Below are 27248 nucleotides of genomic sequence, written 5' to 3' on the forward strand. Positions count from 1 at the left end.
GGGGTGACTTTTGGGGGGGTTCTATTTTGCTGACACTACAGGGGCTCTGCAAACGCACCTGGTGCTCAGAAACTTCTTCAGCAAAATCTGCGTTACAAAATTTGGGGTGCATTTTCTCTCATGTTTATTATGAAAATGAGATACTTTAATCTTAACAAATATATTATTGGAAAATTTCCGGCCTAATTGTGAATACTTTCCTCCAGCCCCTGTAGGGTTAAAATGCTCATTATACCCCTAGATTAATTCTTTAAGGTGTCTAGTTTCCAAAATGGGGTCACTTATGGGGGGTTCCAGTATACAAGCCTCCTAAATAAACTTAAAAAAAGAACTGGTCCCTAAAAAAATCAATTTTGGAAATTTCATGAAAATTTGATAATTTGCTGATACATTTCTAAGCCCCGAAATGAAGCCAGAATAAAGAGGACATATTGATAATGTTACTTACTAACTAATTTTTGTCATGTGACTGTCTTTTTTTAGAAGCAAAGAATTTCAAAGTTCATAAAGTATATTTTGATGTTTTTTACAAAAAAACACACAAGACAGTGACCAAATTTTGCCACCAACATAAAGTACCATATGTTACGAAAAAACAATCTCAGAATCGCTAGCATACATTAAAGCATCACTGAGCTATAAGCGCATTAAGTGAGACAGGTCAGATTTTGAAAAATGAGCCTGGTCATTAAGGCCCAAATAGGCTTGATCCCTAAGGGGTTAAGGCCCGCCAGGCACCCAGGTTGGGTCACTCATGCTCAGTTCAACCGCAGTCACATGATCTGTCCCATTAGTACTGGCAGTTGGTTTTCACTTCACATGTAAGCAAGGGGTATTGTGGGAAAGTCTTTGCACTGTTGCAGTACAACAGCAGGGTCACAGTTTAGGGAGAAAAACAGGAAGAAATCAGATGCTTAGGGAATAAAATACAGAAAATAGAGAAAATAGTGATTAGTGATTTTACCTTCTTTTTTTTGTGACACCACCACTTTAAATATTATATTTTGTACTGTGAGAATTACAAGATAAACTTTAAGACTATGAAATAACCGTCCAGTCTACACTTACAAACTGTGTTTGGCTTCCCAACTGTTTTATTTAGTACTTTGATTTGCCAATAATGCAACTTTTTGTCTAAATCTGTTATATTTTTCTTCTGTAGTCCCAGAAATTTTGGATTGAAGGTGTCTTCTGTAAAAGAGAATGTGCAAAGATTATACCGGCATCAAAAGATTCACACAGGTAGGTTATAATGCAGAACAGGCAACCAGTGTACAGTTACCTGAGGCCCTAATAATTATCATATTCTGGATGCAGAGGCCAGGTATGAGAGGTTCAGCAATATCAAGGTTAAGCTAAACAGTTCTGCTATTTTATAATTGTGTCATATATTATAGAATCTGCAATGGAAAAGAAAAGCTGCATATGTATAAAAACAATGTTGTGGAATAACCTGGTCAGATGCCAACAAGGTTCAAGGTAACAGTCTGTTTTGCACTGACTTGCCCTTCTTCAGATGGGTCCATATGCAATAAATAAAGAAGTACACAAAGTCATTAAAGGATGAATGCAGCCACTGCTTTTCTTTTCCATTGCAGTTTCTCACTAAACCCTGAGCTAGCACCACCCTGCCATCCCTGGTTTCTCCTAAAAAGGGTTTCACCTGATACACATTTCTGCTGTGGCGGCCTCATATTCTGCTTTTTCTGATGTGACCTATATTGTAGAAGGTGCAATGTTGTGCTATTTACAATTGTGTTCTTTCTTCAACAGATGCCATGGTGGATGCCAGGTGTGCCACAACCTTATCAGGTGATGTATCTTTGAAAAAAGCCCTATGTCTGTAATACTTAGGTCTTGTTCACATGGCAAATTAAAAAAGTAGAAAATATTGCCTCAAAAAGACAACACAACTCTTGTCTCCAGTTCACGTGTGGTTTGCAATTAAACCCCATTCACTTCAACAGAACTTGCAAACAGAGTTGCAAACCCCACCCAACCTAAAGACAAGAGCGGTCTCTGGAAGAAATTAACCATGTTTTTCTAACATTGGATAGCCCGTTTAAAGGGAATCTGTCAGCTCCTGGGCCCTACCTAAGCTGCTGGCAGTCCTCTAGTGAGCATGGTATCTTTTTCTAATGAAGTGTCAAACAGGAGTTGTTTGTGCCACACTCTGGCACACACCACCACACCCTCCTCTTCATGAATAATCAATGTTGCCCGGCCTCCTGCTCGCTCCTCTGTCAGCCAGTGTCTCTGATTGCAGATCAGTCCTCTGTAGGCAGGTTATGTCTGAAAGAAACACTCAGATATAGTTGAATCTCTGAGTAGAAATGTGTTGGGGCTGTGGTCTAGGGGTAACTCACCTGTCTACAGACAGACCTACCAGCAGATCATCCTTTGGTTCAAAGAATGAAGCTCCAATTGATTTCAAAGGCAGAATTAATGCATAAACATTCAGAAAAGTGACATGCACTGCACTGTGGATTTCAGCCTTGTAAACTGTTCTCATCTTACTGTAGTGTATAAGCTATGTAGTTTAGCCATTGCCAGGACATAACTGAATAAGTTAGGGAGGCAGATGAGATGTTTAGGAGAAATCCACCCACTGGCACAAAATAAAGAGCTGACATTTGCAATGGACTGTTTCAAAATTTTTGCTAAAGTATCAATAGACATTGTACATAAAATGCTTCACCTCATTTATACAATGGTTTTGGCCATTATCCATTGATTTGCATCACATATTTCCTGTCAGCACACACGTAAGTATGTTTGCTTCAGTAAAGCCCTGCCAATAGCGTACACTTAATCAACAAGGTGGAAGTTTAGGCAGGTGATATAAAAACCACATCACCTAGCTAAACCCACTATGCATTAGCAAATACTATACTATTCAAGCACTATAAACAGTAAGGGGTAGCCTAATATTTACTTAAGAGCTTATGTTTTTTCCTTCTTTTTATACATGAAGCTTACATGCAAATAAACTATGCACAGAATGCTATACATGATTTCAGACAGATTTTACAGATATGCTCCTCCTTGTAGGAGCTTACTTGAAGAAAATCCTAACAATAGCTTCACTTTCTTTACCTGTCCTGATCATACAGGGGCAGGTGGATTGTGCTCTTGTCATTCACCCATCACACAGTCCTTTCTATGTTTGGTTATGTGCACACTGAAAAAAAACACGTGGAGGACATGCAGCTGATTCTGCCGCTCATCCCCACTCGCTCCCACTTCACTCTCTGCCTGTGCCATAGACTCCATTCTGTGGTCAGGCAGATTCTGCCCTCCACCTAAAGAATGGACGGTTTCATTCTTTGTGTGGAGGGCGGGATCTGCCTGACCATAGAATGGATTCATGGCACAGGCAGAGAGTGAAGTGGGAGCGAGTGGGGATGAGCGGTGGTATCTGCTGCAAGTCCTCCGCGTGTTTTCCTCAGTGTGCACATACCCTTTGGACAGAGAGCAAAGAAGTGAGCACTCTTCCCAACTACTGGTAATGAGAGCGGAGCAGTATGTATTCTATGGCACAATAAGAAGAAATAGAGTGGGCACTTTTGCACAATCCAATGGCGGTTTACACAATCACGGTTCCAGGCTGGGTCACTGCTTTGTGGTGCTCAAATAAAACCAGCAGCAAAGTCCAACAAAGTAGATATGACCGTGGCACTCGCCGATCCTTAAAAACAATGCTTTATTTCAGGTCAGATACAGAGCATCAAATAAGTGCACAGGATAAAGCGACGGTCGTTTCACGCTACCACGCTTCAAGGGTGCCAATGTCGTGTCTACTTTGTTGAAATTTACTCTATAGGGGAGGTTTATGAAAGGGTGTAAATATACACCTGGTGTAAACTGCCCACAGCAACCAATCACAGCTCAGCTTTCAGCTCTGGTAGAAAAAAGAGAAGCTGTGATTGGTTGCTGTGAACAGTTTACACCAGGTGTATATTTACACCCTTTCATAAATCTCCCCCTATGTGTATGGAACTGAACCTACTTAAAAGTAAAAAGAAATAAAAATTGGGAGATATAAGAGACCATATTTGTCTGGAAATCATAGGGAAATACCAGCATATGCTAAATGTGAAAATGGTATAGTCCAATAAATGTCCCGTGATCCAGTGAATTTCTGATTAAAAAGAGTGTGTGTTTTAGGTGTTGCTGTGGAAAGTTAATTGGAGACCACCCTGGAATAGATTATGACTGGCCAATATATTCTACACCACAAGAGGTAAATGCTGAGGAATGGTCGGTGCAGAAGCATACAAAGACCACCCCCACAGATGCTTTTGGTACCATTAATTTCCAGGATGGCCATCACACGTACCATGCAAAGGTACTTAATATTGACATTAGTTTCTTTCTTCTCAAATGTCCTGGGTAAAAATTAATTTCCTAATTTTAAAATGTTATTTCTCGGGTACAATTTTGTAGCGTTCTTTTCTCCTATATAATAAGTCATCCCCATGAACACTGCCATTATAGTAACTTCCATCAAAGTGTACCAGTGTGCCATCAAAATATCTCCCGACAACTGTGCCATCAGAATGACAATGGGATCCTTCTCCACCCCCAAACATGGTATATCTGTAGCCTTCCCCTGGTTTGAACACATCTCCACTTGCCTTCTACACAGTTCCCAGCCTCCATCCTAGGACATCTACGAGCAAGCAAGCTGTTCCCTGGTCTCCCCAGCAGGTGTGTGGAGCGCTGAGGTGCAACAAAATATGGTGATGGGGATGGATTCCACACCAACTCTGTAGCCCCTTCATTCTCAGGATCAGTGGGGGTCCTAGAGGTCAGAGATTTAAATATTAAACTTTCAAATAAGAACAGCTGCAAGGGAAGCGTACTTGGGTCAATATGAGCACTAGCATTGTGTAGGCAGGGCTCCATCTAGTAGCTTTATTGTGTTTGACCTACTTGATTTTTGTTATCAGTATATAAGAGTATCCTATGACACTTCTTCGGACCAACTGATGCATCTGATGATAAAAGAATGGCAGATGGAGCTTCCCAAACTAGTGATTTCTGTTCATGGCGGGGTCCAGAACTTTAAGCTTCCTTCAAAGGTCAAGCAGGTCTTTGGTAAAGGCTTGGTGAAAGCTGCAGAGACTACTGGGGCATGGATCCTGACAGAAGGCATTAATACAGGTATTTGTTTATTTTTTTATTTCATGTGAAATCTTTATTGTTAAATCAAGTTGTCTTTGCAACGGGGATGAGTCCTGTGGGTAATAAACCAACAGGACAGATCTTCTAGAGCAAGTGCTGCTGATATTCAGTGGTTCTTTTGTCTTCACTGCCTTCACCTGTCTTCACTTACCTGAACCAAGAGTCATTAAGGTGGTCTATGGTGACTTCTCCCTGCCCCGCAACCTTGCTTGATAATTTTTGGAATAAGAAGAGATCTGTCAATCAAGGCTGGCAGGGTGGGGAAATCTACAGAAGACCGCCCTGATGACTCCATGGTCAGGCAGCATAAAAAAAATGGCAGGTTCCCATTAAATTATAAAAAGTGTAGCTATATGGTGTGTTGATTTTGAAGTAATGTCTGGTAAGCACATGACTCAATTCCTCATACTGTAGAAAGACACAAGTATTAAATGGCACCTGAACTTGCATTGAGACCTACGAGCTTCATGTTACCCTTCTGCCCTAGGCCATCATGTGTTCCTCATGTATTTCTCTTCTGCTGTCTATAACCACATGGATACCGGTCTTTGGCTGAAAACCTAAAGAGTGTTGCACGGAATTTAAAAAAAAAATAACTAATATTTCTGGGTAATATCTTTTACTATTATTTGGTGGATTTTACACTCATAAAGTGATTTGGGCAACAGAATTGGTATGCAAAATTCAAGGTGTCACAAGAGGAGAACAATACATAAAATCAATATTTTTTTTAAGAAATCAACAGGGGCTGTGATCACAAGCAGTTTTGCAGTATACAAACTGTGGTCCATGCTCCCTCCATGTCGAAATTTGGTCTTTTCTCTGTTCATAAAAAAAGACCAAACACAAGCCCCCGTGCTTTGTGCCCTCGCCAACAGAAATCAACTGAATTAACTTTGGCTAATTATGTTATAAACTTTTTCTAATTATATTATAAACTATTCATGCTTACCAGGAGACAATGCTCATCCATATGCAACAATTCAGTCAGTTTGGTTACAGAGATTTTGGTGCTGTGTAACAGGAGAGCTGACCATACAATGCAAGCACCCCCAGGATTCTCTGCTACTGAATGTGGACACACAGCAGCTGTACATATGCACAGTGAAGACTTGTCCTGCTCCGCGTGCGCCCGGTGATGGCTGTCAATCAATACCAAGCCATATCTATGAACGCACAAAGGACTGGGGCTTCCTGTGCTTGGTCTATCTTTTTAAGAGAGAAAAGACTAAATATCGCCACGTAGGGTGCATAGACCACAGTTTTACAAGAGGGGGGACACCTGGTGGCCATATTTATAATGTTGATTAGTGATGAGCGAATAGTATTAGATCGAACAGCTATTTTATCCGATAGTACGCTATTCACACTATGGAATGGGCAGGACTTTAAAAAAAACCTCTAACTGTGATTGGCTGGCTAAACTATGTCACCTCTTGCATATACAAATAGGGGATTTCAGATTTGTGTCACTTGCTGGTTGGAGCTAGAGAGGGACGGGTAGTATACCAGGAAGAGAAAGCTTTTAGGTGAAGTTAGGTAGGGAGGGACTCCTAAAAGCCCATGTTAAGGCTAAAAGTATAAAACCATATATTTAGAAGCTGTTGTGAGACAGGCAGTGTGTTCAGACATCTACTGATATGTACTGATGTATACGGCTATATACTGTGATTGTGGGATAATATCTGTTTTGTGCAGTCTGCATCCTATAAAGGAGTTGAACACCTCTTTCATTTTATTATTGTAAAAACCAATTATATATCCGGTATATGGCTGTATACTGTGAGTGTGGGATAATACCTGTTATCTTGCTACTACTGATTTGTAGTTATTGTTAATTTTCGTTATTACATATTTTACACTGCACCTGATCTGATACGTATGCAAGTGCATACCGCTAGACCGAAACATACTCTTCAACTTTAGGTTTGTAATTTGTAATATCGGGAGCTATTCAAATCAAATTTCAAATTATCGAATATTTCACTATTCGCTCATCTCTAATGTTGATTTAAACAGAAAACTTAAAAAAAAAAAAAAATACATATAATCACAACCGCTGTTGATTGCATTAAAAAAAAATTGTGGCTTCTTGGAAGTGGCTGTGTAGCTCCATTCTTCTATCTAATCTCATACTGAGCATAGAAAGACACAGACAGGGAGCACACTAGACAGGAGATTGGAATTATAGCAACAAGTAAAATAGTGAGTGGGTTTACTATATTAGCCAATATATCCATGAACATAGTTCCATCTGCTTTCTGAAATCCTTTGCAGAAAAATAATGATTTATTTTATTTTTAAGCATCCCTGTCATTATGTTTCCTTGTCAAGACGAAAGGTAGAGACCAGACGAGACAGTGGGCCCTAAGGCTCAACCCACCCACTGTCCCTATCTACTTGCCTCAGTCGTGCCCTACACGTAAAGGGAACCTGTCACCTCCCATGCCGGGGCAGAGCCCGGCTGACCCCCCGATGGAGACCCTTATACTTACCCTGTGCACAAAGTCCTGCTCCTGGAGCCGCTCCCGTTGCTGAGATATCACAGTCGGAAGCCCAGCGCGCGCGCATCAGAGATGAGTCCGATGCCCTTAGAGAGTGAATGGAGCCTTCATTCTCTATGAGCGTCGGACTCGTCTCGAATGTGCACGCGTCGGACGGTCATATCTCGGCAACGGGGGCGGCTCCAGGAGCGGGACTTCATGCGCAGTGTAAGTATAAGGGTCTCCCTGGGGGGGGGGGGGGGGGTAACAGGTCTTCTTTAATAAGTGTAACACTGAACAAGACAGACAGACAAACACAATATAGGAGAGTCAACAAGCTAGGTCAGAACCAACTGGGCAACAGAATCAGGGATCAAACGGATTGTCCAAAATTGTCAAGTGGAAGGTCAGGTAACAGGCAGAACAACAGCAAGGGAGGCTAGGGCGGGGAACGCTGGGATAGAGACAAGGGGAGCTAAGACTAGAAAACACTAATAGCCAGCAAGGAATAATTGGCTCTGCTTTTATTTGAGAATCAAGAGCCCAGTCCGGATCCCCATTGGACCGGTGCTCTGATCCTCAAGGTTCCAGACAGGCAGAGGCATCTGTCAATCAAAAAACACTGCTCAGCTGCAGCAATCAAGGCTAGTAGTGAGCAGTGTATACTCCTGCATTGCCAGGAGGCTGAAAGGAAAACGGGTGTGTCAGACAGAAAGTAAAAACAGGCCCAGTTCACACCAGGCTCACTGCACATTCCTGACATTCCTCCTCCGGATGGTGTAAAGTCTCTTCCGCCCTGAGAAGTTCAGGTAACTATAGATAGAACATCATTGGTTAGGTTTCATTCACGAGCCAGTTGGGTTTATGCATGGAACCAATCCAGCAATGTGGTATCCATAGTTATTTGAACTTCCACCGACAGGAGCAACTGCACGCCAATTGGGTTAGAAAACATGACAGGTGTGCTTTAACTATTTGAAACCAAACATTGTAGTAATTACCATATATAAAGACTTAGAGGCTATACCTCCTGCTGAGCCTTGCATATGTAATGCAGTACATACACTTTACAGGATTGTAAAGGGCTGCGGAACAGGTGTTCTATAAATAAATAACTAAATATTATTATTACTGCCACATACTTGCCTTATCCTAATATAATACAAAGACATAATAGGATAGATAGCATTGATCCACCTCTCCTCACCTAGCCTCCAAACCTGTTCTGTGGATTAAATGTCAGTCATCTCTCACCAAATAAACAATATGTTGTGGTGTGGGATGTAAGTGGCATCTTCTGCCTGTGTTACTGTTTGTACATAAGGTTATGTAAATCCTTTTGTCATCCAGCATAGGCCTCACTAGTCTTCTTTGGCTTCCATATGTTGTTTTAGTCTTGTTTAATCCACAGCGTTGACAGATAAGTGTCAGCTCTGTTTCTAGACGTTATACTTGATTGGACTCAATAAGACATTATGTTGTGGGTGTCACTATGCTTTTCTTTTTGTTTTTCTGGCGGTCATTTCCCTTTCATAGGCTAGCAACAACCAGCACAGAGTCATATCAGCGATTCTACTTGTATTTAGAATTTGATCACTTCCGAACAATAACTGAGAAGCAACAAAAAGCAATAAAGAGCAACTTACTAATGAAAACAATTGTTAAAGGGGTACTCTGGTGAAAATGTTTTTCTTTCAAATCAACTGGTTTAATAAAGTTATAAAGATTTGTAATTTACTTCTATTTAAAAATCTTGGTGTATTCTTTCCAGTCTGACAAAGTGCTCTATCCTGCCACCTCTGTCCGTGAAGGGAACTGTCCAAAGCAGGAGAGGTTTACTATGGGGATTTGCCAATACTCTGGACAATTCCCGAAACAGCTGTCTGTGGATGGATGCCTGCCTTGGTAATCCCTTGTCATGTTGCAATACTCTCAACCGAGTTAGACTTAGACACAAAAGGGGCCACCCTGGTGTTTCCCTATTTATGTTCCAATACTCACTTAAGGGGCTACCTATCAGGGTGGTGTGGTGCTCTCCCCATCATAGAGGCATCCCTTGGCAACAGGCTAGGGATATCTGGCTATTCCTGTGTTTTGAGACTCACAACCGAGGCTCCATGGACTCCTTTTTTGCATATTTTACTCTGGGCAGTTCGTTTCATAGACAGGGGTGGCAGCAGAGAGTAGTGTGTCAGACTGGAAAGAAAAAAACACTTCCTGCAGGACATACAGCATTTGGAAGTACTGGAAAACTTGAGATTTTTTTAAAATAGAATTAAATTAAAAAACTTTTTTTTTTAACCAATTGATTTGAAAGAAAAAAAAGCCGGTGTACTCCTTTAACCCTTTCCCGCACGAGGACGTAACTGTACGTCAGCGCGGCTATTAGCGGGTATGGTCCGATCGCCGTGCCCGCTAATTAAGTCTTCAGATACAGCTGTCAAAGTTGACAGTTGCATCTGAAGACTTCAGAGCAGCTTATCCCTGGTGTCTAGTGGGGAGATCGCTCCCTCGTGACGTTGTCATGGAGGAGCGATCTCCGTGACCGATGCCGCCCGGGGTCTGCGCCGTAATGGCGCTGATCCCGGCTTGGCATTCGGTTGCTGCAGCAGCCGGAAGCAAACGAGTGCCGATCTCATCGATCTATGCTGCATATCTATACAGCATAGATCTGAATGAGAGATCAGTGCACTTATACTAGAAGTCCCCCATGGGGGCTTCTAGTATAAGTGTAAAAGTTAAAAATAAAGTGTCATTATTAATAAAAATCCCCTCCCCTAATAAAAGTCAGAATCACCCCCTTTTCCCATTTTATAAATAAAAATAAATAAATGTGTTTGGTATCGCCGTGTGCGTAATCGCCCAAAATATTAATTTATCACATTCTTGATCTCGTACGGTAAATGGTGTAAGCGCCCAAAAATCCCAAAGTGCAAAATTGTGCATTTTTGGTCGCATCAAATCCAGAATTTTTTTTTTATAAAAAGCGATCAAGAAGTTGCATATGCGTAATCAAGGTACCGATAGAAAGAACACATGGCACAAAAAATGACACCTCACACAGCCCCATAGACCAAAAGATAACAGCGCTATAAGCCTGGGAATGGAGCAATTTTAAAGAACATATATTTGTTAACAATGGTTTGAATTTTTTACAGACCATCAGATACAATAAAAGTTATATATGTTATATATCGTTGTAATCGTAACGACTTGAGGAACATACATAACATGTCAGTTTTACCATAGGACACAAGGCCTAAAAACGAAGCCCCCTCAAATAAAAAGAATTCTGTTTTTTTTTCAATTTCACCGCGCATATAATTTTTTTCTGATTTCGCAGTATAAAAATAAGGGCTCATGTGGGTCTGTAGGTGTAAAAATGCAACTGCTATGGCCTTTTAAGCACAAGGAGGAAAAAACGATAATTAGCCTGGTCCTGAAGGGGTTAAAATGCTATCTCTGTAAACTCTTTAATTATTTCCTATATTGAAACATCAAAAAGCAGGTTGGCTGCTGATATTCGTTTTTTTTTTGCCTTTGAATAACTTGTATGTGTAAATGTGCCATACATTTCACTAAATGAAACATCCAAATTGTATAACACAGGGATATATAATAATTGATCCAGGCTTCGTCTATAAGGCTACAACTACCCAATAATTTTGTCTGTAATGATTTTGGTTGTGCAACAAATATCATTCAATTGCCCTGTTTGCATCATGTTGTATCAAGGCTTTTCAGAACAAAATTTATTGATGATCTGTCTTCCAGATATGTTATCAATATCAAATTGATTAGAATACTAACGATCAGCTGTTTGCTGGTGCTGTGGCTTCAGCCTACACAATACAGCAAGGCAGGAAACAGATGGTTGTGTACATTTGTGTAGTGCCCGTTATGGGATACTGTAGCTCAGCTCTCATTCACATCAGTGGGAACTGAGCTGTAGTTACCACACTTGGCCACTATACAATGCATAGCGCTGTCTGCTTTCTGTTTCACTGTGCAGCTGGAGCCACAGCTTTGGCAAACGGCGATGCTGGGTGTTGCCATCCATCCCACCAAATTTTTGGCAGGATTGCTTATGGAGATCAAATATAACTGCATTGCATTTACTGGTATGACAAACATCTTACTAACTGGATTTTCTCTGACTTTATACTATTTGGATTTAAACTTTCCAGGAGTGTCCAAACATGTAGGCGATTCCTTAAAAGCTCATGCTTCCCAGCACTTAAGGAAAATCTGTGCCATTGGGATTCCTCCCTGGGGAGTCATTGAGAACCAAAAGGATCTTATTGGAAAAGATGTGAGTACAGTACACCAATATAGATTGTGTGTCAGATGTGAGTACACCAATATAGATTGTGTGTCATATTGTTGGATTTTGTATTTTTTTTTTTTATTGACGTTTGGAGGTGGTTTGTGATGTTGTATAAACACTGAAGTTTAATGTTTGAAAAACTGCATGAAGCTATATGTTTAGATTAAAAAAAGAAATGTATGTTTTGATTCCAGGCAGTTTGCCTTTATCAAACTCTGGTTAACCCACTAAGTAAACTCACCACTCTGAATAGTATGCATTCCCATTTCATCATGGTGGATGACGGCACTGCTGGGAAATATGGAAACGAGATAAAACTAAGAAGGAACCTTGAGGAGTACATATCTCTTCAGAAAATACATACTAGTAAGTCCATAGCCCATGTGTAACTCAATTACATTTTGCAACCTTGCTTATGGAATATTCCTTGGGAAGCATCATAGAATTTCAATGTATTAGTCAATGGATCTGTTGGGTGTAGTCCTGATCCATCGTGTTATGGCTGACCATCTAATGTGTTTGAGGCTATCCAGATTCTCCTGTCATTAGATGTTTGAGGAAAGAAGGACTAGCCATGGTGCCTTTTAATATGCCCCATGCTCTCTTCTCATGGGAGAATATCTGACAGCAGAGGTGTCTGGCAGTGGCCAATTTTCCTTTCCCTATTGAAAACACATGCACGTTACATTAAGCCTTCATGTTTTAAGGGGGTTAAGAGGAGTAGCTGTCAGGACTTGTTAGCAGCCCAACAGGTAAACACAAGCTCATGGCTGGATGATCAGGATCCCAGGCATACCTTTTATCTCCATAGTCTTAAATAAAAGCCTTTTTGGTAATAGGTAAACGAGGAACACATGCTCAGGGGACGTTCCCCATAATGGCAAGAGCTCAAGGCGGTAAACTAAAGGTGATGGGCTGACCAACCCTGGGCTCTTACCATGCTGGAGAATGCCCACTGGGCACCTGACCCTTATTTACATAATAACACAAGGGCTTATACCTGGTACTGAAAAGGACTATAGAGAGAATAAAATGATATGTCTGGTAATGGTAATCCTTGTTAGAGGCCCTATCTAGCTTATTTGCACCCCTGCTTATCTGGCAAACGTTCTGCTTTAACTAGGGATGTCAACCTATGGGTGTCTGAGAGGCAACTCTCTGCCACAGTCCGCCCTGCATTAGGCAACCTACAGACACCACTACCTTTCACAAAATCCCAACTACCCTCAGCTTTAGTCGGCAACATGCATCTTGCATTATACTCTGTGAAACACTGCTCTAATTGAGGGGTACTACCTCTGTAAGGACCACTTGGCAACAATGTCAGTTGCAATATAAGAGTATCATCTCAATAATAATAATGTGCTAATAAAGAACGCTTTACACCTTGGTTGTAGACACTCTATAGGAGGAATACTTGCTAGGAGTTGTACCTGTACCTCCCCTGTACACACTTGCAGCATCTCTGTAGAATAAACTTTGTTGTTAGTCCTGTGTAGTAGGGGGTGTCTCTCATTCTCAGGAGGGTCCTAAGAATATTTTGCCCTCTGGTTACCATGCATGGTTGTTTCAGGTCTGCTGATAACTTACTGCTCACATCATGTTTCATTGTTTGACCAGGGGGCATATCAACTGTGCAGCACAGGCAGACACCAGGGGATTGTAAACATGATAAAGGAAGTAAGGGTTACCGCCTATACAGACCAACAGCTATGTTAGGTCTATCAACAGGAATTTGTTCATTTTTTTTTTTTAATTATTATTTTTAGAAGTAAAATAAATAAAGTAGAATACAGAGTCCTGTATAGTACAATATCATACCATAAACTTTAGCCATTTACAATTGTGGTTAAACAGGTATAAGATTCAACAACATTGAGAAATGAGTCCTATTTATGAAAATATAATGTAAACCAAAGCCATATTAAATGTTCTCACTATTTTGCATGTTAACTATTGTGAATGGCCAGTATTAAACTAAATAAATCATAATTTAAAAAAAGAATACACGGAAAAGAAAAGTGGAGGCACCCTTAGGCTGCATTTACATAAGTATATTTCAGTCAGTATATGTATATTTCAGTCAGTATATTTCAGTCAGTGTTGTGATCCTCATATTGCAACCAAAACCAGGAGTGGATTGAAAACACAGAAAGGATCTGTTCACATAATGTTGTAATTGAGTGGATGGCCGCCATTTAATGGCAAATATTTGCTGTTATTTTAGAACAACGGCTGTTATATTGAAATAATGGAAGTTATTTACCGTTATATGGCGGCCATCCACTCAATTTCACCATTGTGTGAACAGAGCCTTTCTGTGTTTTTAATCCACTCCTGGTTTTGGTTGCATTACTGACTGAAATATACTGACTGAAATATACGTAGTGTGAACGCAGCCCCCAGATGTGTTCAAAATAAACAGTGTCTGCTTGGTCTTTAATACATAAAAATTTTGTCCTACTACAATACTCCTCTCAGTCTGAATTTACCTGTTTGTGTGGGGGAGGGAAAAGTGAGCGACTACTTATAGCTATTACAGATACCCTTTTATAAAAACAATGCATATATGTATAAATAAATAAATAAGTAATCAATGTTTATTTGACAGGAATGGGACAAGGTGTCCCTGTTGTTGGCCTGGTTGTAGAAGGAGGTCCAAATGTTATCCTGATGGTGTGGGAATATGTCCGGAGCACTCCTGCCATTCCTGTGGTGGTCTGTGAAGGCACAGGGAGAGCCGCAGATATCCTGGCATTCACACACAAGCACACAGCAGATAAAAGGTAAAATAGTTTTCATGCTGTATGAACCACAGGAAGCTTGAAACAGAGACAAGTTATGGTAATACAGTAAAACCATGTTTTTGTTTTTAAAAGCAAAAAACAAACAGTCAGGGAAATCGTAGTTTAACAGCTGTCTGCAGGGCCGGGACAAGGAGTTTTGGTGCCCTAGGCGGAGAAGGCAAATGGCGCCCCCCCCCCCCCCTCCTAAAAAAAAATTATATATATGTATACATACATACCGTATATACACCTAGGGGGGGAATTATCAAACTCCATACACCCCTCACATAGTATATCCCCCACAGTGTATAGCCAGTGTATATACAGTCTCCATACACCCCCTACATAGTATACCCCCACAGTGTATATCCAGTGTATATACAGTCTCCATACACCACCTCACATAGTATATCCCCCACAGTGTATAGCCAGTGTATATACAGTCTCCATACACCCCCTACATAGTATACCCCCACAGTGTATATCCAGTGTATATACAGTCTCCATACACCACCTCACATAGTATAGCCCCCACAGTGTATAGCCAGTGTATATACAGTCTCCATACACCACCTCACATAGTATAGCCCCCACAGTGTATAGCCAGTGTATATACAGTCTCCATACACCACCTCACATAGTATAGCCCCCAGTGTATATACATCTCCATACACCCCCTCAGTGTAGCCCCCAGTGTATATACAGTCTCCATACACCCCCTACATAGTATAGCCCCCACAGTGTATAGCCAGTGTATATACAGTCTCCATACACCCCCTCAGATAGTATATAGCCCCCACAGTGTATAGCCAGTACATATACTGTCTCCATACACCCCCTCCCATAGTATAGCCCCCAGTGTATATACATCTCCATACAACCCCTCAGTGTAGCCCCCAGTGTATATACATCTCCATACACCCCCTCAGTGTAGCCCCAGTGTATATACATCTCCACACACCCCCTCACATAGTATAGCCCCCAAAGTGTATAGCCAGTGTATATACATCTCCATACGCCCCCTCACATAGTATAGCGCCCAGTGTATATACATCTCCATATACCGCTTCACATAGTATACCCCCCAGTGTATATACATCTCCATACAACCCCTCACATAGTATAGCCCCCAGTGTATATACATCTCCATACACCCCCTCAGTTTAGCCCCCAGTGTATATACATCTCCATACACCCCCTCAGTGTAGCCCCAGTGTATATACATCTCCATACACCCCCTCAGTGTAGCCCCCAGTGTATATACATCTCCATACACCCCCTCAGTGTAGCCCCCAGTGTATATACATCTCCATACACCCCCTCTGTGTAGCCCCCAGTGTATATACATCTCCATACACCCCCTCAGTGTAGCCCCCAGTGTATATACATCTCCATACACCCCCTCAGTGTAGCCCCCAGTGTATATACATCTCCATACACCCCCTCAGTGTAGCCCCCAGTGTATATACATCTCCATACACCCCCTCAGTGTAGCCCCCAGTGTATATACATCTCCATACACCCCCTCAGTGTAGCCCCCAGTGTATATACATCTCCATACACCCCCTCAGTGTAGCCCTCAGTGTATATACATCTCCATACACCCCCTTAGTGTAGCCCTCACTGCCTAATCTAGAAGCAGTTTACCGGGTTACTACCATGCCACACTCCTCTTCTCTCCTCCTTGGCTCCAGAAATCATGTGACATATTAGTAAGAAGCTCATTGGTCAGACGGTCCAGAGCCAAGTTGAGGGAGGAGGAGGAGTGTGTGTAGATGTCTGCCACCGCGGGACTAGAGCCCTCAGCTGTGGAGAAGGGATGCAGTGCCACGGGTGAGGTCGGGTGGGGGGATATACTGTCTGCCTGGGGGAGGGGGAGGAGAGAAAGTGAGGACAGGTGCTGACACTACTGATGCAATGTGAGGTGGAGGGTGGCGCTCGGCAGCGCAGGGCTGGAGCCTGCAGCTGCTTTAGGGCAGAGCAGAGGAGCGATCACTGTCTGCCCGGGGGAGGGAGAGAGAGTGAGGACAGGCGCTGGAGGAGTGTGAGGCGGAGGGGCGGCCATCAGAAGTACAGTAGCCTGGTAAAAAAAAATTTTAAGGACATTCAAATTGCGCCCCCTGTAATTTACCACTAGATGGCGCCCTAGGCCATCGCCTATGCCTGCCTACCCTTTGTCCCGGCCCTGGCTGTCTGTTACCGGGGTAACTAGCCATGGGGAGATCCCTACAGATGCTGTCCGCTCTCTGGTCTAGAGTGACACATCTCCCTCTTTATGTGTATATGGAGAAATGTGCCACTTAAGTCCAACAGATGGGGAGAAGCTGTGGGGCCACCCTAACTCATTCCGATTTGAAGGGGTTATCCAGCAATAGTTAAAGGGGAACTCCAGGTAGAGGTAAAAAAAATTAAACTTCTGCAGAAGCATATAGCATTACTTACCTGTCTATCCCAGTTTTGAAACTACCAAAAAATTTGTTTAGGGTTTTTTTGTTCTGTATTGTGTTTCTGTACTTCCTAGTTGAGCAATTCCCAGAATGCAATCAGCTACCAGTGTGGCAGAACCGCACAGATATGGTAATAGATTGTATAGACACATCTATATAACTTTTAGAGTGCCTTCACACATACCGACTCGCAGCAAAAAACTCGCTGCGAGTTTCTGCTACGAGCCGAGGTCCTGAAAGGCCCCTATCACTACATACAAGCAGTGGTCTGAAAGACCGCTGCGTGTATGTAATGCAGCCGCCCCCTTAACCCCTTCGGCTCCCGCACCGCTGTCTCAATACATTACCTGGCTCTGGCTGCACGGGGTCCCGGCGTCTTGCTCTGCCGCCCAGCCAATCGGTGTGTTGCCCAGCCGCAGCCACTGATTGGCTGGGCGGCAGAGCAGGACCCCGGGACCCCATGCAGCCAGAGCCAGGTAATGTATGGAGACAGCGGTGCAGGATCGGTGTGGGAGCCGAAGGGGTTAATGGGGCGGCTGCATTACATACACGCAGCGGTCTTTCAGACCACTGCTTGTATGTAGTGATAGGGGCCTTCCAGGACCTCGGCTCGTACCAGAAACTCGCAGTGAGTTTTTTGCTGCGAGTCGGTATGTGTAAAGGCACCCTTTGTTTACTTTTAATAGATAACAAGTTTTCCTTATCCAGAGTTCCCCTTTAATTTTTAATATGTTGCTGCCATATGAGAAAACATAACAAACATGTTATGCTTACCTCTCCAGCCTCCACCGGTGTCTTGTGCGGTGTTGCCGGAGACCCCCCACTGTCTATAGCCACCATTACCTCTGAGACAAGTTTGTCTCTGAAGTGACAGCCCGCTCTGCCAATCACTGACACTGACTGAGACAGAACAGCGCCGGGGCTAGTGATTGGCTAAGCGGGTTGTCAGTCCCGCGACTATCTTGTCTTAGAAGTAATGGTGGCTACAGACAGCGGGGACACCACAACACTGCACGAGACACCAGTAGAGCTCGGAGAGGTAACCATAACTTGTTTGTTATGGTTTCTCATATAGCAGCAACATGTTAAAAATGAGAAAAAACAGAAACCCAAAAAAAGTCTGCCACAAAATAATATGTTTGCAATTCAAAAATTAAATATCAACCAAAGAAAAAACTAATACGTGAATAAAACATATTTCTTTATTTAAATCCAATAATAAATTACATAATTATCACCATGATATACACAGAAGTACAAAACTGGAGAGAGGAATAGATGTCAGTGGGGTATATGTGACTAAGGACAAATGATAAATAAACAGTATAAAGGGGAACAACCCATGTAAGGCACAGCTATATATATAGATTAGATGACCTCCTGTATGTGCAGGGCCAACACACAGGGCACATATACCCCACTGACATCGATTCCCCTCTCCAGTTTTGTACTTCTGTGTATCTCATGGTAATAATTATGTAATTTATTATTGATTTAAATAAAGAAATATGTTTTATTCACATATTAGTTCTGCAATTTTTTCTTTAAATGTTAAAAATGAGGTATGGCGGGATAACCCCATTAAATGTGTTTGACCTTCAGTTTTGCTTCAGTTTCTGGAAATTTACCTCAATCTTTATTGTTAAATAACAACTCAAAAACGCCCCAAATAGTCCGTCCTATATGCAAAAGAAGCAAATTAGCATAAAGAGAAAAGGAATCCACCAAAGAGATCCCAAAGAAATGTTTTGCTGGACAATACATAATATATCACAATAAATCTTTATTATTACATAGTTAAAAAATACATTAAAAAATGGAGACGAAGAAACAGTACCATACACAAAAAATGGGGAGAGGGAACATAAGTCAAAATAAATAACATGTATTTACAAATCAATTACATAGTAGTATATTGCACATACTCACAATAAATATATATGTATATGTGTGTCAAAGCAAGCAGATACCAGTAGATGACAGATAAAACTAAGTATAATTTAAATATATAAAGTTCTGTGCTACAAAACAATGAAACTATTAAATGTGGATAAGATCAGAAGTGTAATATAGATGTGCTAACAAATATATAATATCAAACCAAAAAGGTTCAAACCAAAATGAAATAAGTGCCACTGCAAATCCACAGAAACAAAGTCAATGTATAAAATAAATAAATTATATATATATATATAATATATATATATATATATATATATATATATGTATATAGATATATGTCTCCTACTGGTAAATATACATGCGCAATGTCCCCTCTACCTACTCACCCTACGCACGTTTCGCGTTCGCTTTATCAAGGAATATAGAGCAGGAGGAGGAAAGCACTCTTAAATACCCACAAAAACCAATAGAAAGATACCCCCACAGGTGATCTTGCTCACCGTAACAAGATACATCATGGAAGTCACTGATGGAGCGGCACGTACATAGAAACAACATGACGGACTGGTCACGTGATCCGGACAAAAGTCACATGATGGCGTAAGTGACTCACTGGAACACATGAACACAAGTATACAATACCAGAATTGACGTGGCACAATATAATCACATGATGTAAATGAGTATGACGCGGACAATCACATGACCGCATTATCGGCCATGTGATTTGTCACATGACCGTCTCAGTCAGTCCGCCTAACTGATAACCTTAGCGCCTGCACCAAGAAGCTATAAGTGCCAAATATCACGTAAGACAAATTGAATCATGCGCATGCGCGCTGTGGCCACATATAACAGCAGATACTGAAAGCCAAAGAAAATCACCAAAATGAAAGTGAAACAAAATAAAATGAAAGTCCAGCAAATATTTCTTTGGGATCTCTTTGGTGGATTCCTTTTCTCTTTATGTCAATCTTTATTGTATCAAAGTTACCCATGAAAATGAATGGCCTAAAGCTGCTAACTTTCAACCACATGCACAAAATCTGATTCACTATGAAGGATCTGACAGCTGTAATAAAACACCACATCAGCAGAAATGCAATGCAACAGTTCTTCCCTTACACTTTACATTTATACTATTACATTACACCATTAACAGCCTTGTACAAATTATATTGTATATGTGTAAATTATCCACAATACCAAATGTCCCAGCTGACCACACATTGAAATTGTACATGACCTGACTGGAAGTAAATAGAGAAAGAAACAGTAAATCAGTGGAAGACGGCAATTGTTTATGTCTTTATATGGTGCATCATAAAGCTACATAGCCTATGCAGCTTCTGAACAACATAAAAGACCTGCTGACATTAAAAAGGTGCCCATATCCTTCAATAATTGTTCAAATGACAGTTATCTCTCCCATCCTCCCAGTACACATGAATGTTCAGCAAAACCCAACGTTCAGGTGTTCCCTATAGGGAAGTTAGGGTGTAAACCACCACCGGACAGCTCCAGCAGCGGCTTATCTCTCTGAGAACAAAGAAGTTGGGCAGTGAAAATCCATGAAAACCTGACCCCTGTCTCTACATCATTTGTCAGTGGAGACTAAGGAGGCCCCCATACACTTTGTACTGGTGGCTGAACCCACCGCCATTGGTCGGCATAATTATAAAGTATATGGGGAGGGAAAGAAAAGAAGCTATCAATATCTTTTATCCTCTTTGTTCATTTAGTTAGTAAATTGTATATGTTCAAGATAAGAGGAATAGAGAACATGGCCTAAAAAAATTAATAAACTATAGCTATGAGAAGCAATAGATATAGCAGTCAGTCACCTGTAGCTCCACTTACACGTAGTTTTTCCCTGCAGCAGATTTCCAGACGGGTTTAGCCGTACAATGATCCGATCTGCAGTAATTATAAAAATGGACTTTTCATTTGCTATCCACCTAGTGTTTTTGTTCCTCTGCACATCAGCCAGTGTGAGCATACAGAATTACATTACTATGGCAGAGAAAAGACATGCAATGCATTACTAGAAATGTCAATTGTTGTACTAAATATATATAAAAAAAAAGTTTTAGGCTATGTTCACACAAAGCATTTAATGCGCATTTAATCAATGTTGATTAGTGATATTTTACCACAAATTCGCAATTTTTGCTGTAAAATAGCAATATTTTTTCCATGATTTTGACTGAATTGCGGCAAAAATACAGATTTTTTTTTTGCGAACTTCGCAGTTTGCGGTAAATAGTGCTACTTAAGAGATGACCTAATCAGCCGTAAATTAGTTTCACAAGATTCGTAAATTTTCTGCGAATTTGTTAAAGCATGTTGTTGTAAAAGTGTAAAAAATCTGAAAATCACAATAAAAAAAAAAAAGTCAATCAGCCAGTCAGTAATCCAAATTCCGCCATTCCTCTCCTCTCTGTCCCTATATCACTCTGTTAGTCTCTCCCTGCTCTGCTCTAACTGCTTGCTGCCATCCTGCTCTCTCCACCACATACAGCCGACTGGCCGCCTCTGTTACCGAGCCTCCTTATATAGAGGAGGAGATGCTTACATCACAGAGGGGCCTGCAGCTGATTGGACAAGTACTAGGGATTATGGTTAATCCCTTTTTCCTGCGCTGTGACGCTCCAGTCAACATGTGTGGCCTCCATTTTGTTTCTTTTACAAATTTCCTCAAAGAATCAGCGGGAATTCGCTTTGCATAACATAGCGAATTGTCAGGGTGATTCACCAGATTTACGTTGCTTATCTCTAGTGCTAATTAAACGCACAATAAATGCTATATGTGAACAAATCCTTATTAAATGTGTTATTAGTGTTATTAAACTCATCCTGTCCTGTGAGGTTGATGGTTCATGTTAGATTTTTGCTAATTGTCTTTATGTCTAATATAGAGAGATTTCAGCACAACTGAAGGACGAAATTCTGCAAATGATCCAGCAGACATTTAGTCTCGGTCATAGACAGGCTAACCATGTGTTATTAATCCTGATGGAGTGCATGGAGAGCCGGGATTCTGTAAGTGAACGCCTCAATGCCATATTCTACAAGATGTCACCAATCGGTGTATTTTTTTTATTTGGGATTCTGATAAAATGAATGTGAACTATGGGTTCTGATTTTGCTAAAATGTTTAAAAAGAACTAAAATATTCTTTTCACTTTACTTCCTTTTTGATCATTTTTCATATATTGTTGTGCAGCTTTGGCTGTTGGCTTGATGAGAGTTGTAGTTTTTCAACAGCTGGAAAGACAAGATCCCTACCCCTATTGTAGTGATTGGCCACTGTCTAAAGGCCCTATTCCACCAACAGATCTGACGACAGATTATCTGCCAAAGATTTGAAGCCAAACCCAGGAGTGGATTTGAAAAGAGGAGAAATCTCAGTCTTTCCTTTAGGACTTGTTCTCTGATTATAGTCTGTTCCTGGGTTTGGCTTCAAATCTTTGGCAGATAATCTGTCGTCAGATCTGTTGGTGGAATAGGGCCATAAGGCTAAACCTCGCCAGTGTAAAACAACAGCTGTAATTAATGGTCATGAATATTAAAGGACAATTCCAGCGTTAGCAGAAAAAAAAGAAAAACACTAACAGACACAAATCCCATACTCACCATATCTCCTAAGTCGATCGCCATTCAAAAATCCCGCCGGCCGCGATCTCTGTCAACTCGTCCGCGTTTTCATCTTCTTCCTCACTTCCGGGTCCCACGGCATGAATGAGACTGAAAGCTGAGCAAGCTGGAAGCCATGTGATGCATTCCAGCCAATGAAAAGGCTGCTGGTGCGCACGCGCATCGGCAGCCTTTTCAGTCTCATTCATGCCGGCACCGGCAGTCTTTTCACTCCCATCCATTCTAATGAAAGACGGGGAAGAAGGGGATGACCAGGCCCGCCCCCCGCTTGTTACGACATCATCACAAAATGGGTGTGGGAGAAGAGGACGGGGGTTGACAGTAAAATAGTATGTTTTTTTTAACTTCCGGGGGGGGGGGGGGGGGGGGATAGAGGTGGAACAGCCTGTATGATATTGGTGTTTCCAGTTATTTGCTCTGGCTGCACGCTGTGCCTGGGTAATTAATTATTATACATCTTTTTATATACCCCTATTTTGGGTCATGGTAGCAACATTATTTGCTTATAACCCCCTGTAGGTCACATACCCATTGATTATTATTTGTGTTTGGGTTGACCATGAATTTCTGTGTTCCTTTATTTATCAGGTAGAGCCCCCTATTTTGTTTTTTTCAATAAGTATCCCTAGCCTGTTGCCACGGGGTGCCTCCATTTTGTTTTGCATATTTAACTTTGTCTGGTATTGCACTTGATCCCTGCAAGATCTGACACATGTACAAGAAAGGTTCAGTTAAAAAAAAATGATAAAAAGCCCTTTTAATGTATTGTAATGTGGAAGGCATCAAAATGGTATTCTAAAAAGAAACCAGTTGATAAAAGGCCTTGTTGCATGTCATTGGGTTTTGTCTTACATGTTTAATCCATATGAGAAATGAATGAACAGGTTTTTCTTATTTCTTAGATTACAATATTCGATGCAGAGTCTGAGGAACAACAAGATATTGATATAGCAATTCTAACTGCACTTCTTAAAGGTTTGTTACATGTTTCATACTTGGTAAAATTTGGTTATTAAAGTGTTATGACCTGTGTTACCATTTTGCAATTTCTGTACAATGTAATGTGGAGCTAAAGTGTAAATATACTGTATAATTTATATGTAATCTATATATACACCAGCCAGACCACTCCTTTTAGAGCAGAGTGGTGGTCTGTTATCTAGACAACTAGCTGTCAACAATGGTAGGGAAAGAGCTGCATCTCAGGAGAAGGAGACAAGTTTTCTAAATAAATGTATTTACAAAAATATTTACCCTGACGAGTCCTACAAGGCTAACTATAATAGTTGAGATGGTAATACCCCTTTAAGATGCGTAATATATGATAGATCTGCTGGGCTGTGAAGGCCATAGTCGTCCTGCTTTGTGCCACCCACTTTTTGTGCTTATGTCTGATGCCATTGCCTGTGGAATTTTATAGTAAAACATCTAAAATCTATGACTATGTAAATATTACATCAGCGTTTCCCAACCGGCGTGCCGCGGAACATTGGGGTGCCATGAGAACCCGCCAGGGGTGCCGCGGGATAGGTAGCAATTGTGACACTGTTACTTTAATATCCCTAGAAGTTGCGGCCGCACAGCTTCTAGGGATATACCGATCAGCTTGAGCAGAATGTAGGAGCAGGACCTGTCAGGACCTGCTCCTACATTTAATCCCAAAGGCTGCCGGCACTTCATGACAGCAGCCTTTGGGACTCTGGGACGTGACCTCTCCGGCAGGCGTGATGATGTAACGTCATCAAGCCTGCCAGAGGTTCCGTCCCCGCAGCCAAACAGCCCGGATTAGGTGAGTATGAGTATGATGTACAGCATAGGAGACATTATTACCAGGGGCAGAGCAGGCAGGGGGGCATTTATACTGAGGGGGACATTATTACCAGGGGCAGAGCAGGCAAGGGGACATTTATACTGAGGGGGACAGCATGGGGGACAGTATTTCCAGGGGCAGAGCAGGCAGGGGGCATTTATACTGAGGGGGACAGCATGGGGGACATTAGTACCAAGGGCAGAGCAGGGAGGGGGGCATTTATACTGTGGGGAAAGCATGGGGGACATTATTACTAGGGGTAGAGCAAGGAGGGGGCATTTATACTGAGGGGGACAGCATGGGGGACATTATTATGTTGAAAGGCACACTAGGGGGTATATTATTACTATATGGAGGGCACAACAGTTGGCATTATTACTATGTGGAAACACAGCATAGGGCATTATTATTGTGTGGGGGTACAAAGCAGTTTGGGAGGCTATAGGAGGGAGAAAGGGAAGCAATTTGTTAGAAATGTACAGAGCCTAAGATGTCTGTCTGGCAGGTTCTGAAGAGATGAATTGTAGCTGAAAGAAATTGTCACGGTGCTCTGGGTCAGATGAGGAAAAGGGAAAGTAAAGTCTCGAATCAAAGAAGACGTCACCTGTGAGCCACTAAGTGGTGGTTTTTATATTGTGTAGAACATTATTTAGTAGGGGTGCCCCGAGCTAATTTTTTTTTCTAAGGGGTGCCCCTAGGTGGAAAAGATTGGGAAGCACTATATTACATATTCATCTGTTAAACATGACATATTTCTATGTTTTCTGTTTTATAGGAACGAACATGTCAGCACCAGACCAGCTGAGCCTGGCTTTGACCTGGAACAGAGTGGATATTGCTAAGAAACATATCCTAGTGTATGGCCAGCACTGGAAAGTTTGTATTTTCATAACTATATATTGATTTTGAAGGAAACTTCAAAGCGTTCCCCATGTACCATTGTAGTCAATGGCAAGATGGTTTTTTAAGGTGACACCACATGGTTTTTTTAACATGGAAATCAATGTGATTTTCCCTGTCAAAAACCACGCAGTTATAAGCCTTGTGAACGTGCAATAAGGAATGACTTTTTAATACAGCCTTATGGTGCGTTTACAAAGACAGATTTATCTGACAGATCTTTGAAGCCAAAACCTGGAACAGACTATAAACAGGGATCAGGTCATAAAGGAAAGACTGAGATTTTTCCTCTTTTCAAATCCATTCCTGGCTTTGGCTTCCAAAATCTGTCAGATAAATCTTTCTGTGTAAACGCACCCTAAGGGTTCTATTATACGGCCTCTTTGCTTTAGTGTAAAGTAATAAAATATTAGCTTACCTTACCACGTTCCCCGGTGTCCTCGGAAGCATTCCCCACTGTCTGCAGATCTCCCTTCTGTTCCGCTCTCTGCACTGACAGGCCACTTAGCCAATCACTGGTCATGGCCAGTGATTGGCTGAGCGGCCGTGGCCTGTCAGTGCAGAGAGCGGAACAGAGGTCAGATCTACAGACCGTGGGGAATGCCTCCGAGGACACCGGGGAACGTGGTAAGGTAATATTTTATTTTATACTACAATTATCAGCCGTCGGCCCAGCAACGCTATTAAACCTAGTGATGCGTGCACAATCATTTTAGGTCTGAAGCTTAAGAAATGATCAGCCGATCATCGTTTTATCGGCTTATCATTCTCTCTATTACACGGAGTGATAATCGGCCGAATCAGATTATCTCTTCAAATAATAGGGCCCTTAGGCTTTATGCTTGTGAACAATCACATTCCAGCATAGAAGTAACACATTGAAAAAATAATTGCTAATAGCAATGTAAACTAAATAATCTTTAAAAGTACCTCCTGGTAGGTATTTTATGCCATTCAGACCTCTGCTTTTAGAGCAGAGTGGTGGTCTGTAACCTATTTCTTGATATCTTTAAAGTTATTAAAACAATTACAAAATATTACGCCAGTAGTGTATAGTTATCAAAGGTGTTTGTGGTAGTCAGATGTTCTACTTATTACCAAAGAGACAATGTTCTATTACCAAATCAATAAATAACACTGTATCCTTTTCTTTTTTTACAATTTTTAATTAATTTTTTTTCACTTTATTCTTACCTTTGTTTTAACCTGCTATAGAACATGTCCAAATATGTGTAAGCTTTATTTTTCACTTGGATGAACATCCGCTGATTTACTGTTTTAAGATGCCTAGAGGAATATATAACATTCTAGCCACCCTTTAAAAACCCATTATTTGTGGGAACACTACTTTCTAATCAGGCTCTGGATCTTACCCTCGGGTATCTCAGTTAATTACTTTTTTCAATGATGCTTGTCCATTACTTATGCTAGTTATAGCCTACTACCACTGAAGTTCTATTTCTTTGGGAAGGATAGTTTTGCCTTAGAAAAAGTCTAGAGTATTTCCTTTCTTTTATCTTAAAGGGTGATATCAAGCATTAAGCAATAATCTTTCATTAATTATAGACTGCCTGGCCTAAAGGGACTGCCTGTCTCTTGCCAAATGATTTACATTATTAGAATAACAATGGTAGTAAGAGACAGTTTACATTTATCCAGTCAATTCCATTATTGCCCTGAAATGGCACTCCGTCCCTCATCTTCTGTCTCCAGACATATTTTCTTGGCCTGAGGAACTGTGTTCTTGAC

The 27248-nt window shown here is 41.3% G+C and overlaps 1 protein-coding gene across 6 annotated transcripts in view; it reads left to right on the top strand.

The window, feature by feature from the left end:
* Positions 1-27248, top strand: part of TRPM6 (transient receptor potential cation channel subfamily M member 6) — a 141344-nt gene that overhangs the window by 38315 nt on the left and 75781 nt on the right. For 4 of the 6 annotated variants that reach the window (XM_069961837.1, XM_069961835.1, XM_069961834.1 and 1 more), the window contains exons 2-11: positions 1163-1242; positions 1774-1812; positions 4168-4348; positions 4953-5166; positions 11858-11982; positions 12192-12363; positions 14609-14783; positions 22051-22174; positions 23692-23764; positions 25375-25475. In XM_069961837.1, coding sequence (XP_069817938.1) covers positions 1163-1242; positions 1774-1812; positions 4168-4348; positions 4953-5166; positions 11858-11982; positions 12192-12363; positions 14609-14783; positions 22051-22174; positions 23692-23764; positions 25375-25475 — 1284 coding nt within the window. Of the gene's footprint in view, positions 1-1162; positions 1243-1773; positions 1813-4167; positions 4349-4952; positions 5167-11857; positions 11983-12191; positions 12364-14608; positions 14784-16559; positions 16617-22050; positions 22175-23691; positions 23765-25374; positions 25476-27248 lie in introns of those variants that run through there. The other 2 variants (XM_069961838.1, XM_069961839.1) reach the window with 2 other exon arrangements.

Source organism: Dendropsophus ebraccatus, chromosome 3, assembly GCF_027789765.1.
Source record: "Dendropsophus ebraccatus isolate aDenEbr1 chromosome 3, aDenEbr1.pat, whole genome shotgun sequence".
NCBI classification, from domain to species: Eukaryota; Metazoa; Chordata; class Amphibia; order Anura; family Hylidae; genus Dendropsophus; species Dendropsophus ebraccatus.